The sequence below is a fragment of the Pteropus alecto genome, unplaced genomic scaffold, assembly GCF_000325575.1.
Source record: "Pteropus alecto unplaced genomic scaffold, ASM32557v1 scaffold213, whole genome shotgun sequence".
In the NCBI taxonomy this organism is placed as follows: Eukaryota; Metazoa; Chordata; class Mammalia; order Chiroptera; family Pteropodidae; genus Pteropus; species Pteropus alecto.
The window spans coordinates 986,205-997,922 of record NW_006434829.1 but is presented as its reverse complement, the minus strand read 5'-3'; the positions used below and the strand labels follow the sequence as shown (position 1 = coordinate 997,922).

The 11,718-nt window shown below is 51.5% G+C and overlaps 1 protein-coding gene across 1 annotated transcript in view; it reads left to right on the top strand.

Annotated features, from left to right (window-relative positions):
• The first annotated feature begins 11,459 nt into the window (after window positions 1-11,459).
• Window positions 11,460-11,718, top strand: part of ADGRD1 (adhesion G protein-coupled receptor D1) — a 122,332-nt gene continuing 122,073 nt past the window's right edge. Inside the window, exons 1-2 of the mRNA XM_025045495.1 lie at window positions 11,460-11,525; window positions 11,618-11,654. Coding sequence (XP_024901263.1) covers window positions 11,460-11,525; window positions 11,618-11,654 — 103 coding nt within the window. The remainder of the gene's footprint in view (window positions 11,526-11,617; window positions 11,655-11,718) is intronic.

Below are 11,718 nucleotides of genomic sequence, written 5' to 3'. Positions count from 1 at the left end.
ACCCTCCCGCCCCCCAGTGGCAGACGCCAGGGTCTCGGCTCAGCAGTGTTCCATCTTCTGAGTTTTGTTTACTTGTGGCGAGTGTTTCTCCTCCCCGCTCCTTGAGGGCAGCACCTGTTTCTCTCGTGGGACGCTCCATCCCTGGGGCCGAGAAGGTGGGGGGACTGCAGCCGACCGGTGTTTGGCGCCCAGTCTGCTAAGTGGATGGATTTATGGGGTGTGGGTAGGTTGTCCACAGATCACTGTTGCCATGCAACTCTCTCTCTGTGTGTGTGTCTCTCTCTCTGTCTCTCTCTTTCTCTATTTATCTATCTCTATCTATCATCTCTCTATCTATCATCTGTCTGTCTATCTACCTACCTACCTACCTACCTACCTACCTACCTAGTATCTATCTATCGGCCAGTCAGCTTCTGTTTCTCTGGAGAACGCTAACTAATACACTTTCCCTCCCTCCATCCCACAAATATATATTAAGCCAGAATTCGATTCTATCAAAAGTTGTCATAAGCTACCCTTTATGCTCCGGGAACTAATAATCCAGTAAGAATGTTAAGATAAAGACACAGAACTCGAAATTCAAGGCATAGCTTAGTGGGAGAGGCGCAGACGTGAGACCGGTCGTCCAGAGGCAGGAGCGGGCCAAGCGTGGGGAGCGGCCCGGCCGTCCGGGTTCAACGAGCTCTTCTCCTTTTCGTTATTCTTGTCGTCTTGGGTGAGTTATTCGATGGTCTGTGCCCGTTTCCTTCTTTATAAAGTATAGACATGATTCGTGCCTACCCCACAGAATTGTCAGAAATATTAGACAAAATAAGGCATACGAGACACTTAACACAGCATCTTAATGTTAATATGTAGGGTTGAGGTGGAGGCATTTCATCCTGAATCGGGTAGCGTTTGCTTTGGGGTGGAGACGGGCGAGGACATCGCCAGCGGAGGCCTGAAAACAGGGGGCAGGAAGAGGCGAGGGCGAGCGGCTGGCGGCAGCTGAAATATTCCGTTGGGGAAAATAGGCAGATGATGACGTTGGGAGGTTATGTGGGGCTGTAATGGGGAGGGACGTGTTAGTGGCCCAATTTTCTTGGGAGAGTCATTTAACGTCACTAAAGATGTCTAAGCCGAGAAGTTGCTGACACACCTTAATTTCTGCCACAACTGATCTGCTCAGGAATCTTTAGTGACGCATAATGGCTTAGCAAAATGCATTTATCTCCTTCTGCTCGATCTGGGTTTATTTTACTCTTTCTTTTACAGAGATGTTTAGGTTGTTGACTTGAGACCATTTCTCCTTTTGCTATAAACATCCGGTGCTATAAATTCTCCTCTAAGCACGGCGTTAGCTGCACCTCACGCACTTCAATATGCCGTCGCTTCGTCTTCGCTCTCGCTCCAAATATGTCTTCGTTCACCTTGGCTGTTCCTCTCTTACCTGTGGATTGGTTTGAATTACGTTGTTTAATTTCCAAGCGATTGGAAATTTACTTGATATTTTTCTGTTATTGATTTCCAGTTTGATTTTATGATTTTCGGAGAGCATACTCTGTGTGGTTTTACTTATTTAAGTTTCTAGGATTTGTTTCCTGGATGAGGATGTGATCTGTCTTGCTGAGTGTTTCATGTGCATTTGCGTATTCTGCTGCTGTTGGGCGAAGTGTTCCATAAATGCCAATTAGATCCAGATGTTCGATCATGTTGTTCATTTCTTCTAAATCCCTTGCTGATTTTCTGTCTCCTAATTCTATCTGGCGCTGAGAACGGAGTGTTGAAGTCTCCATTTCTGGGGATTTGTCTATTTCTCCTTCTAATTCTGTCAGCATTTTCTCCACGTGTTTTGAAGCTCTGTAGTTAGGTGCATGCACACTGAATATTGTTACGTTTTTCTGACTCTTTTATATATGTATCATCCCTCTTTATCGTTGGAAGTTTTCTTTATTCTGAAGTCTATCTTGTCTGACATTAATATAACCGATCCCGATTTTTTTTTGATTAATGTTTGCCTGGTATTCTCTGACTTATAACGTATCTATATCGTTATGTTTGAAGTCAGTTTCATGCAGACAGCATATACTTACGTCATTATATAAAATCTAATCGGACAATTTCTGTCTTCTAACCGGGGTGTTGCATATAACTTAATTATTGCTAAGTTTGCATTTAAGTCTATCAGAATATTGTTCTGTCTGTGTTTCATTTTTTGTCCCTCTGTTTCCTCTTTGCTGACTGTTTTGGTTTATTGGAGTGTACTTTAACACTTCATTTTATTTATTATTTTGGTTTGGACTATACGTCTGCATAGTTTTTTAGTGGTTACCGTAGGGATGACCAAATACGTTCTCAGCTTTTCGGTCTATTTAGAATCGATGTTTTACTGCTTCCGTTTGAATGTAGACATCTCGTCCCCCTCCAGGTCCCTTTACCCGCCTCTCTTCGTGTGTGGTCGTGTTACGTACCCCGTTGCAGACTCCATCAGTCAGCGTCATCTATGTTTTTATTTCAGGCGTTAAACATGTTTAAAAAAACTTCGGCGGGGAAGAGTGGCGTGTTTACCCATCCGTCTACGCTTTCTGCGCCCTTTCTCCAGACTTCCGGATCGGAGCCAGCAGAAAGTGAGTGGAGCTGAAAACCTAATTGTCGATGACTCTGAGTGTTGGATACGGCCACACTGTCCTCTGCGCTGCTCGCAACTTATGGAACATCTTTTGATGAAGCCTGTTTTGAGTCGGACTTTGTGTTTGTTTTTGTTTTCATTAGAAATCGCCTTGATTGACACAGTCTTAAAGGAGGTAGTTCTGGGGAAAGGTACTGTGATAACTTCGTAGCTATGGTTTAACCTATGATAGGCTAATACATGACTAAATTGTGACATTCGATTGAAGTTCAAATCCAAATATCTTTATTTTTTCGATTTCTAGTTCGATCACATTTGTAGGGTCTTTAGGAAATTTGGGACTAGAATACGTGTTGGTTTAGACTCTCCCAAGGGTAAACTCCTTGACGGGCAGCTCCAGTTTGAAGGTTTTCATGGAGCTTGGCGTTGTTATTCCTGGAGACGCTGGGTACAGTTTAATTAATTGCTAGCTTTGCTGCAGTCACTCGGCACGATTCTCTAAAAGGTGCGAGATAATTGATTGTCTTTTTCTCCGCAGCTGATTTTACTTCTAAATGGCAAAGCACGCTGTCTGCTGGATGGCATGTTAATTGCACCATGATAATGGTGGCGGTAATGACTGATGGCGGTCACTTAGTGCCTCGCCATCTGTAAGATCCCAGGTGTTAATGGCTAGCGTTGTTCATTCTTCAGCTGCAGGTAGATGACAGTAAAAGCGGACTTCTAGGTAGGGACCCAGGGATTCTTTATGTGGCCGAGTTCAGAGACAGCATGGGAACCTCTGGTCTGAGACATCGTCTAAGACAGCGGTCCCCAGCCTCTGTGGCACCAGGGACCAGTGCTCCTCTGAGCATCTAATGCCTGAGGATCCGAGGCGGAGCTGAGGTGGGGTTGCTGGCGCTGGGGAGTGGCTGCAGATCCAGATGAAGCTTCGCTCGCCTGCCGCTCACCTCTTGCTGTGCGGCCCAGTTCTCAATAGGCCAGGGACTGGTACTGGTCTGTGTCCTGGAGGTTGGGGACCTCTGTGCTAGACAATAATCTCCAACTGACGCTGTATGACATGTTGACTCAGGCCTCACCTTGAAACACATCTTAGATCAGGGGCACGTGTAACTGAAACCAGACTCCAGTGGCTTGGCCAAACCGAGGGACAGATATGGCAGCCCCATGATGTCGCCGGCGGACCACGCTCCTTCTGACCTTTGGCTCTGCCATTCTTAGCCTACAGGACTCTGGGGGCAGGTTTATTTACATATAACTCATAGGTAGAAAAAAAAATCACCCTTTCGGAGTACGATTCTATGAATTTTGACAAACACATGGAGTCACGTAACCATCACCACAACAAGATGTAGACTAGGCTCGACGCCCCCCGAAATTTCCCCGGGCCCCTCTGTGTTTAACGTCTGCCTTCGCCCCACACCGACGTCCTCCGATCTGTCCTCCACTCTGCTGTCTTGTCTGTCCGAGAACGCCCTGCGAGTGACCGGCGAGCCGGCTTCTGAGCTTGGGGTGACAAATCTGACGTTTACGCCGTTGCGTGTGCCAATGTTTTTTCCTTTTTAGAAAAACTGAGCAGTACTCTATTTTACGGATATACCGAGTTTGTCGATCCATCTACCAGTTGACGGGCAGGCGGGGTGCTTCTGGTCCTAGGAGATTATATGACTCGAGCTGCTCCACAGTCTTTCGTAGGAAGTCGTTCCGTGTCTCCCGGGTAAGGACCTGGGTGCGGAGTTGCCAGGTCATATGGCGAGTATGGGTTTAGATTTATAAGAAACCGCAAAATTGTATTTCAAGCGGCCAAACTGTTCTTTTCGGTGAGGTTCACATGAGGTCCAGGCCTGGTAGTTACCCCTGGTCTGACAGGGCTGCGATGGTGTGTGTAGCCTCTGGTTTGAATTTGCGTTTCCATAACGGCTAAAGTGGGCCATCTTTTCCCGTGTTGATTTTCAGCGATGTGTCTTCTTTGGTGAAATCTCGCCTCGAGATCCTTTGCCCGTTCGTTACTGGTTCGATTCGTTTGATTAAAGTCTTAGCGTCGCATCCAGATCCACGTTTTGCGGATATTTCTCTTTCAGTCTCTTCTCATTTTTTTGACACTGTCCTTTGAAGAGCTGAAGTTTTACATTTTGGTGAAATCCAATTTCTCATTTTTTTTTTCTTCTCTTATGGTTTGTACTTTTTGTGTCTTTTCTAATGCGCCTCTTTGCCTTACTCAAGGTTACAAAGATTTTCCCCTGTGTTTCTTCTAGGAGTTTTATAGCTTTAGGTTTTATGTCGTGATGGGGTGAGGTGCAGGTCAAGAGTGTTTTGTTTTTCCTCATCTGTGGAGAAGATGAGCATCTCCATGGGATTCCCTTCACACTTCTATGGGTCTATTTCTGCATTTTCTCTTCCGTTTTTCCATCTGTGTGTATAACTTTTTGCCGATAACACGCTCTTTCGATGACTGTAGCTTGATAGTAAGTCTTGAAATCAGGTATTACAGTTCTCTAACTTTGTACGTAATTTTCAAACTGGTTTTGGCTATTCTAGTTTCTTTGCCTTTTCATGTACATTTTAAAATCAGCAAGTAAATGCCTACCAAAAATCCTGGTGGGATTTTGATTGGGATTGTATGGCTGGGATTTGAGTGGGGTTATTTGGTGTCAAACTGACATCTTAACAAAATTCCATCATTCACCCAAAGAACACAGTGCGCCTTTCCATTTGTCTGAGTGCTCTCTGCACATTTTTATTAGATTGGAGCTTATTTCATTTTTTGGTGCTATTATCAATGATGCTTTGTATGTATTTTAATTTCTAATATTCATGGCAAACATATCAAAATACAATAACTTTTTGATGTCGACTTCGTTTCTTGTGATCTTATAAACTCACTTATTAGTTCTAGTAATTTCGTGTACTATAAAGTTCGTCCATTTAAAGTGTTCAGCTCAGTGTTTTTTCGTGTATTCACAGAGTTATGTAAGCATAACCGCAGTCTAATTCTAGAACATTTTCATGATCTCAAGTCCAGATAGCTTTTTTTCATTTGGATTTCCAGTTTAATTCCATTGTGATGAGAGAGCACCCTTCGCAAGATTTTGGTAGTTCATACTTGTTGAGTTTTTTTCCATGGGTCAGACTGTGGTCTATTTTGGTGAATGGTTTTTGCGCTCTTAAGAAGGTGTCGTTTTTCTGTATCCGAGTGGAATGCTTTAGAACTGTCAATACCCCAGGTAGGTTGATGGCGTCGGTCAGGACTTCCATATCCTTGGCGATTCTCCTTATTCTCGAGGGAGCCATCTCCAGACCCAGCTGTGCTCTGCGTCCATCTCCTTTCGATTACGGCACCTGGTATCCGTGCATATTGTGGTCCTTTCGTTGGAGATGTAAACATCTGGGGTTGTCCTGTGTCGCGGAATTCGTCCCGCGATCTGTATGCAGCGACCCTTTCTCTGTGACAATGTGCCTGTTCTGAGGTCTACTTTGTCGTACCGCAAAGCCGCTGCAGCTTTCTGTTGTGTGGTGTTGACACGATCGCTCTTTTCTGACTAGTTACCCTTTTAATCTCGCCGTGTATGTATATTTAAAATGTGTTTCCCGCAGACAGGTTGCGTCTTTCTATTTTGTCCGAGTCTGGGAAACTCTGGGTTTTATTTGGCCCGTTCGGATCATCTGAATTCAGTGCAACGACTGCCATGATTGGAATTAAACCAACGTTCTTGCCGATTATTTCCTCTTTGCTCCCTGGTTCCTTTGTTCTTCTTTATTCTTCTCTTGGCCGCTTCTGGATTAGTTCGGGATTTGCCGCGCTTCCGTCTTATGTCTTGTTATTAGCTTGGTGCTTATGCCTCTGTACTATTTTTTCCCCGCGGGTCGTCCTGAGGTTTACCGCACGTTTTTCCCCTGGCGGTTATCAGAAGGGATGTCTCTTTCATTAATCACGAACTGCCTTCCAATCGCACGATACCACTTCGGGCATAGACACGCCCGATGGCGCATCCCTCGTCCTCCCTCCCTGCCAGCTTCGTGACATTTTTCGTACACTTCGCTTTTACACACATATGCTAGCAACCCACAGCACCATCTCCCCCGCTGATGAGATGGTGTTATTTTTGACAGCGAGTACAAATGAGAGAAAATATCTTTCCTATTTACCTCGGTCGGAGCCGTTTGCGGATTTCTTCGTTTCTTCGTGTGGACTCGTTTCTCTCGTGCCTTACGGTTCTGTCGCGGGCGGTGCTGGTCCGCTGGTTGCGGACTCTCCCCGCGAGCGTTTGTCTGAAATAGTGTTTGTCTCTCAATTTTTATTGCGAGAGAGTTCACATGCCATAAAATTCACTTTTGAGAAGTGTAAAGTGCAGTGATTTTTAAGCCATCACTACCGAACACCGTCATCACCCCGCGGGCAGTGCCTCCCCCTCCGCTGCGGGCCAGCCCTCCGTCTGTGAGAGAGTGCACCGGCCATGGAGTCCTGGGGTGCCAGGCACCCGCTGCCCCCGCGCGCTGAGTGTGTCCGTCGCCGGGTCCGTCGCCGGGCTGTCCTCCGGCTCGTCTGCTCCCGATCTCTGTGATGCTCGTCTTTGCTGCTCTGTGTGTTGAATTTTCTCCTGCTGCCTGGTGATTTCTCTGTCTGGTTTTTAGCAGTTTGGTGGTCATTGGTCCAGGCGTGTGTGTGCGTGCGTGTGCGTGTGTGAGTGTGTGCGCGTGGTGCGCGTGGTCTGTGTGCGTGCGTGTGCGTGTGCTGTGTTTGGGATCCACCTCGCTCGGGGCCGCCTGAGCCTTCTGGGCCTGGGGTTGAGCTTATTCTCTGTCTTGAACATTCCTGGCTGTTATCTCTTCGCACATTCTTTCCGCCTCGTTTTCTCACTTCTGTCTCTGGAATTCCAATCCCACACGTGTCAGATGACTTGACATCGCGACACCGCTTCTTCCTGCCGTCCTGGCGCCCCAGCCCGGGGGATCTGCAGCCCCTTCTCTGCTCTGCTGGGTCTGCTCTCAGGGTCAGGCTCCCAGAGGGACCCGGACCTGCCCCCCGCCCCTCCCCCCGCCTCGTTTATGGCGACGGCGTCTTTCGTAATAGGTCCCTCTTCAAGCGACGCCGCCTCTCGCAGACGTTCCATTTCCCGTGAGTGTTGTCATCGTCCCCCGAGCACCAAGTGTCTTCCAACTTACGGTTTTGGTTGCTTCGTCTCCTGACCGTGGGCGGGTTTTTCTTGCTTTCTCGGTCGTAATTTCAGAAGGAACGCTGCGCGTCACCGTTATGCTGAGCCGCGGGCACGGCTCTTCTCTGCTGGGCCACCAGCGTGTGTGTGCGTGTGCGTGCACACCTGCGTGTATGCGCACGTGCGAATGTGTGTGTGCATGCCCGCATGTGTGACTGTGTGTTAAGTCGTCTCAGGGAGCAGCTGGGGTGCGTTCTGTCCGCCCCGCACTCTGGGTGGGCTTTGCTTCGGCGCGGGGCGTTTCTCATCCTGCCCCACGTTCAGTTCTGGGCCAGAGTGTCCCAGCGTGCTGGCCTCTCCCGTTACCGGAATGCCTACTCTCGCTGGCCTGGATGCCGGGGACGGTGGCGAGTCTGTTTTCCTGGCCGACCTCGGGCCTAGGTGGCCTGTGGCCCGGTGTCCCGGGCGGGCTTTCTCCGTGGCTCTGCCCCTCCCTGGGGACAGAGGTTGTGTCCTCTTCCTTCCTCTGGCACACGGTTCCTGCCCTGCGCCGGGGTGTGTGTGGGGGCCGCAGCGGTCCTTCTCCGGGTGAGTTAGGACTTTGTCCTGCGGGGAGAAAGTTCTAGAGGCCGCATGCCTCTGCACAGTGGAGGCCACGCCCTTCTCCACCTGTGCCCGCTGAGAGGCCGCTGAGGGCCATACCTGCCTCTGCCCTTCCCCTGAGTAAGTGCTGGGGTCCCGGGGACGCGCGCTCCCGCTCATCCTCAGTGCCAGGGTCCCCACGCCGGCCTTCCCAAGCCCGTCACAGCTCTTCCCCCGACTTCTCACCCTCGTCGGCCCACCTTCCTCCCCTCTTGGGCCAGCCCGGGTCTGTCTGTCCTTCGGGGCATCTGTCCTTGGATTCAGGCTCTGTGCGCCCCCTATGAATGTCCAGGGCTCAGGAGAGGGGCGATGATGCAGGGCATGGTGAAGGCGTCTGCCCTCTCCCGCGCTCTGTCCTCGGAGGAGGGGGAAAAGCTTGTCGTGTTCCCATGAGGGCAGGACGGCTGCTTTAGATATGAGCCTACTTGTCACTCCCCTGTTCCAGCCAGAAGAAAGGTCGGGTCGGAGCCGCAGATCAAAGGTGGTCGGTTCCTCCGAAGCCTCTGTGGGGTCCTGCGGTCAGGTGGCCAGGCTGGGCTCGCATGAGGCCCTTCCTCGGGTGCGGGGGGACTGACAATAAAAGAAGCAAGTGTTTAAGACATAAAGGGCGTTGGACAGTGAAAAGCGACACAGAGAGAAGAGGCCGAGCAGGGCTTTGGGGAGGGGGAGCGCCCCTGGCGTCTGGATGGTATTTGGGACCGACCGAAGGATGCGTTGCTCGCGAAGGGGTGCACGCTTCTCTGACGCCATCCTCAAAATCTCCGTGCTTTGAGGAAAGGCCGCTTGAGGTGAAGGTGGGCACATTTCATCTCCGCATAGGACCCCGGAGGGGTGCGAAGCATATGCGGTTTGGCAGGGCTCTGCAGTGTTCGTCCTTGGTGGGCGCGGATGCCAGGGGGGCCTCTGCTCAGCTTGCTGATACCCAGGTTTTCCTGCTGCTGTTGCGCTGGGGTGCCCCTCAGTATCCGACAATAATTTTTATGATTAAACAATGGAGCGTCAGCTTTGTCCAGTCTTGGAAATGGGAGCAGTTGGTGCATTTAACCTTCTGTTTAATTTCTTAAGACCGGGTGGGGAAAAGTCACCGTCCGCTGCCGCCAACCGCTCACTTTCTCCCTAACCAGGCAGCAGGACCTGGCTGCAAACCGACCGAAGGCAAAGATAAAGCCTGTAAACTAGTTTTCCCTGAGGCAGAGCACCCCAGGCAGCCCGATAAAGGGCGGAACAAGCAGTGTCAGGCACTTGGAGTTCACAGGTTTTCAAGGGGTGCAGATGAAAGTCCACAGAACTGTAGCCGGGCGGGAGGTTTGGGTCATCAGTCCTGATGGGTCCCAGGCTGCGGCCGCATTAAAAGGAGACCTCGCCTTGCCACATCCTTTTTTCCTCTCTCCGGAGGAGCCGAGGAGCCGAGAGGTCATTTTTTAATCCTCTTTAAGAAGGAACCTTGGATTCGGGACTTGATTCCATTTTTATTTAAAGTCAGGACAAGGAGATCGCATCAGCTAACATTTACTGGGTGTTATTTTCTGCTTTATAACCAGCGCCAGTGCCAACACCAACACTGTGCTTTGCTGGGATGCAGCTAGCGTGGATGGGGTGCTGTGTTTTTCCCTGAGGGGCCTTGTATCACCCCACCTGCCACTGCGACCCTGTGGCTGAGGGACTTCGTTCTACAGACACATTTTGGAACAGAGACGCGGTAACTCGCCTAAGAGCGCACAGCCAGTCAGTGTGGGAGGCGGTTCAGAGATGGGCATTTGCTTAAATCACAGAGCAAATTGCAGCCGTGACTATAACGATGTGTGCGTGTGTGCGTGTGTGCGTGTGTGTGCGTGCGTGTGTGCGTGTGTGCGTGCGTGTGTCTGTGTGTGTGTGCGTGTGTGCGTGCGTGTGTGCGTGCGTGTGTCCGTGTGTGCGTGCGTGTGTCCGTGTGCGCGTGCGTGCGTCCGTGCGTGCGTGCGTGTGTCCGTGTGTGCGTGCGTGTGCTTGTATTTGGAATGCATCGCATAAGCTTTTGGTCTTGGGTACACTGAGGCGCAGGCTGGCTAAGGATCTGACTGTTGTCGCCTCAAGGGACTGTCCTGGGTGCCGCGGGGAGACCGTGGGTCGGTGCCATTCCACAGTGTACCTCGTAAACAGTTTCGCCGCTGCCGCCCACCCTGAAAGGGTTAAAGAGGAGGGTGTGGGCAGCACTTACGGGAGCCCTGGGTGGGGTCCCCTCCCTCCTCCTCCTCCCTCCGTCCACACAGCACCTTCTCTATCTTTCTCCGGCAAGCAGGGCTCAGCTGTCACCGAGTTTATAGTCTGTAGTGTTTGCACTGACTTGGGGGGTGCCGACCAGCCGGCACCCCCACGTCCGTTTGCTCTGCTTCTGAGCCCAGGATCCTGAAGATATCCCCCACTGTTCAAACAGACTGCATTAGGACCCAGGAACGTCGCGGCCATGGGATACGGGATATAAATAGAGGACAGAACAGAACAGAGACTTTCGCGGAGAGAGCGGAGGAGGGAGAGAGCCTGGCTCATCACTCTCTCCGCCCAGGGAGCGACCGAGGCGTGAGCCTCAGTCAGGCCAGAAGGACTCGGCCGGGCACCCGCCCGCCCGCCCGGGGAGCAGGCCGGGGCTCGGGGACAAAGTTCCTTGGAAGATCTCTTCTCCGCCAACTGCCGGGAAAAGGAGCCGTCCCAGTGGAGCTGGGGTGGAGGCCAGTGACGGCCCTCGGCTAAGGAGAAGCAGGGACAGCTGGCCGCGGCCGCCGGGCTCCCCCCACCCGGCCTTGTCGCCCTGGGGCTGCTTCTCCCCACATCCCCCACACGCTGGGCTGGCTGTCACCGCGATGCGTTTATTGATCACTGAGGACCCGTGAGTCTGGAGAGGAAGGAGCCCGCACTGACTCTCCGAACGCCCGCCTCCCGCAAACTTCAGAAAAACAGCTTTTCTCCTTTCTGGACCTGTGAGCATGTGCGTCTCCCAAGGAAGTGAAAGTTAACAGGGCACCGTGCGGCGACCCCCAGGAGGTGCCCAAGGCTCATCCCGGCCCTCGCCCTCGGCCACCATGAGGGAGCCGCTGCCTCTCCGCCGCTGGCGCTCCTGGCTGCTGCTGCTTTTTTGCGGTTTTCAGGTAACGTCCCCACGGGGCGGGGCGGCCGCCGGGCCGGGCGGGGTTCTGCCGGGAGGCCGCGCGCGTCTGACCCTGTGGTGTTTTGTGTGCAGGTGCATCGAGCCCACGCCAGGTCGCAGGCCCACCCAGGTAAGGGGGTCCCTTCCCGTGACGCGTGCGGCCCGGGCTTCCTGCCTCGCGGGCGGCGGCCGCC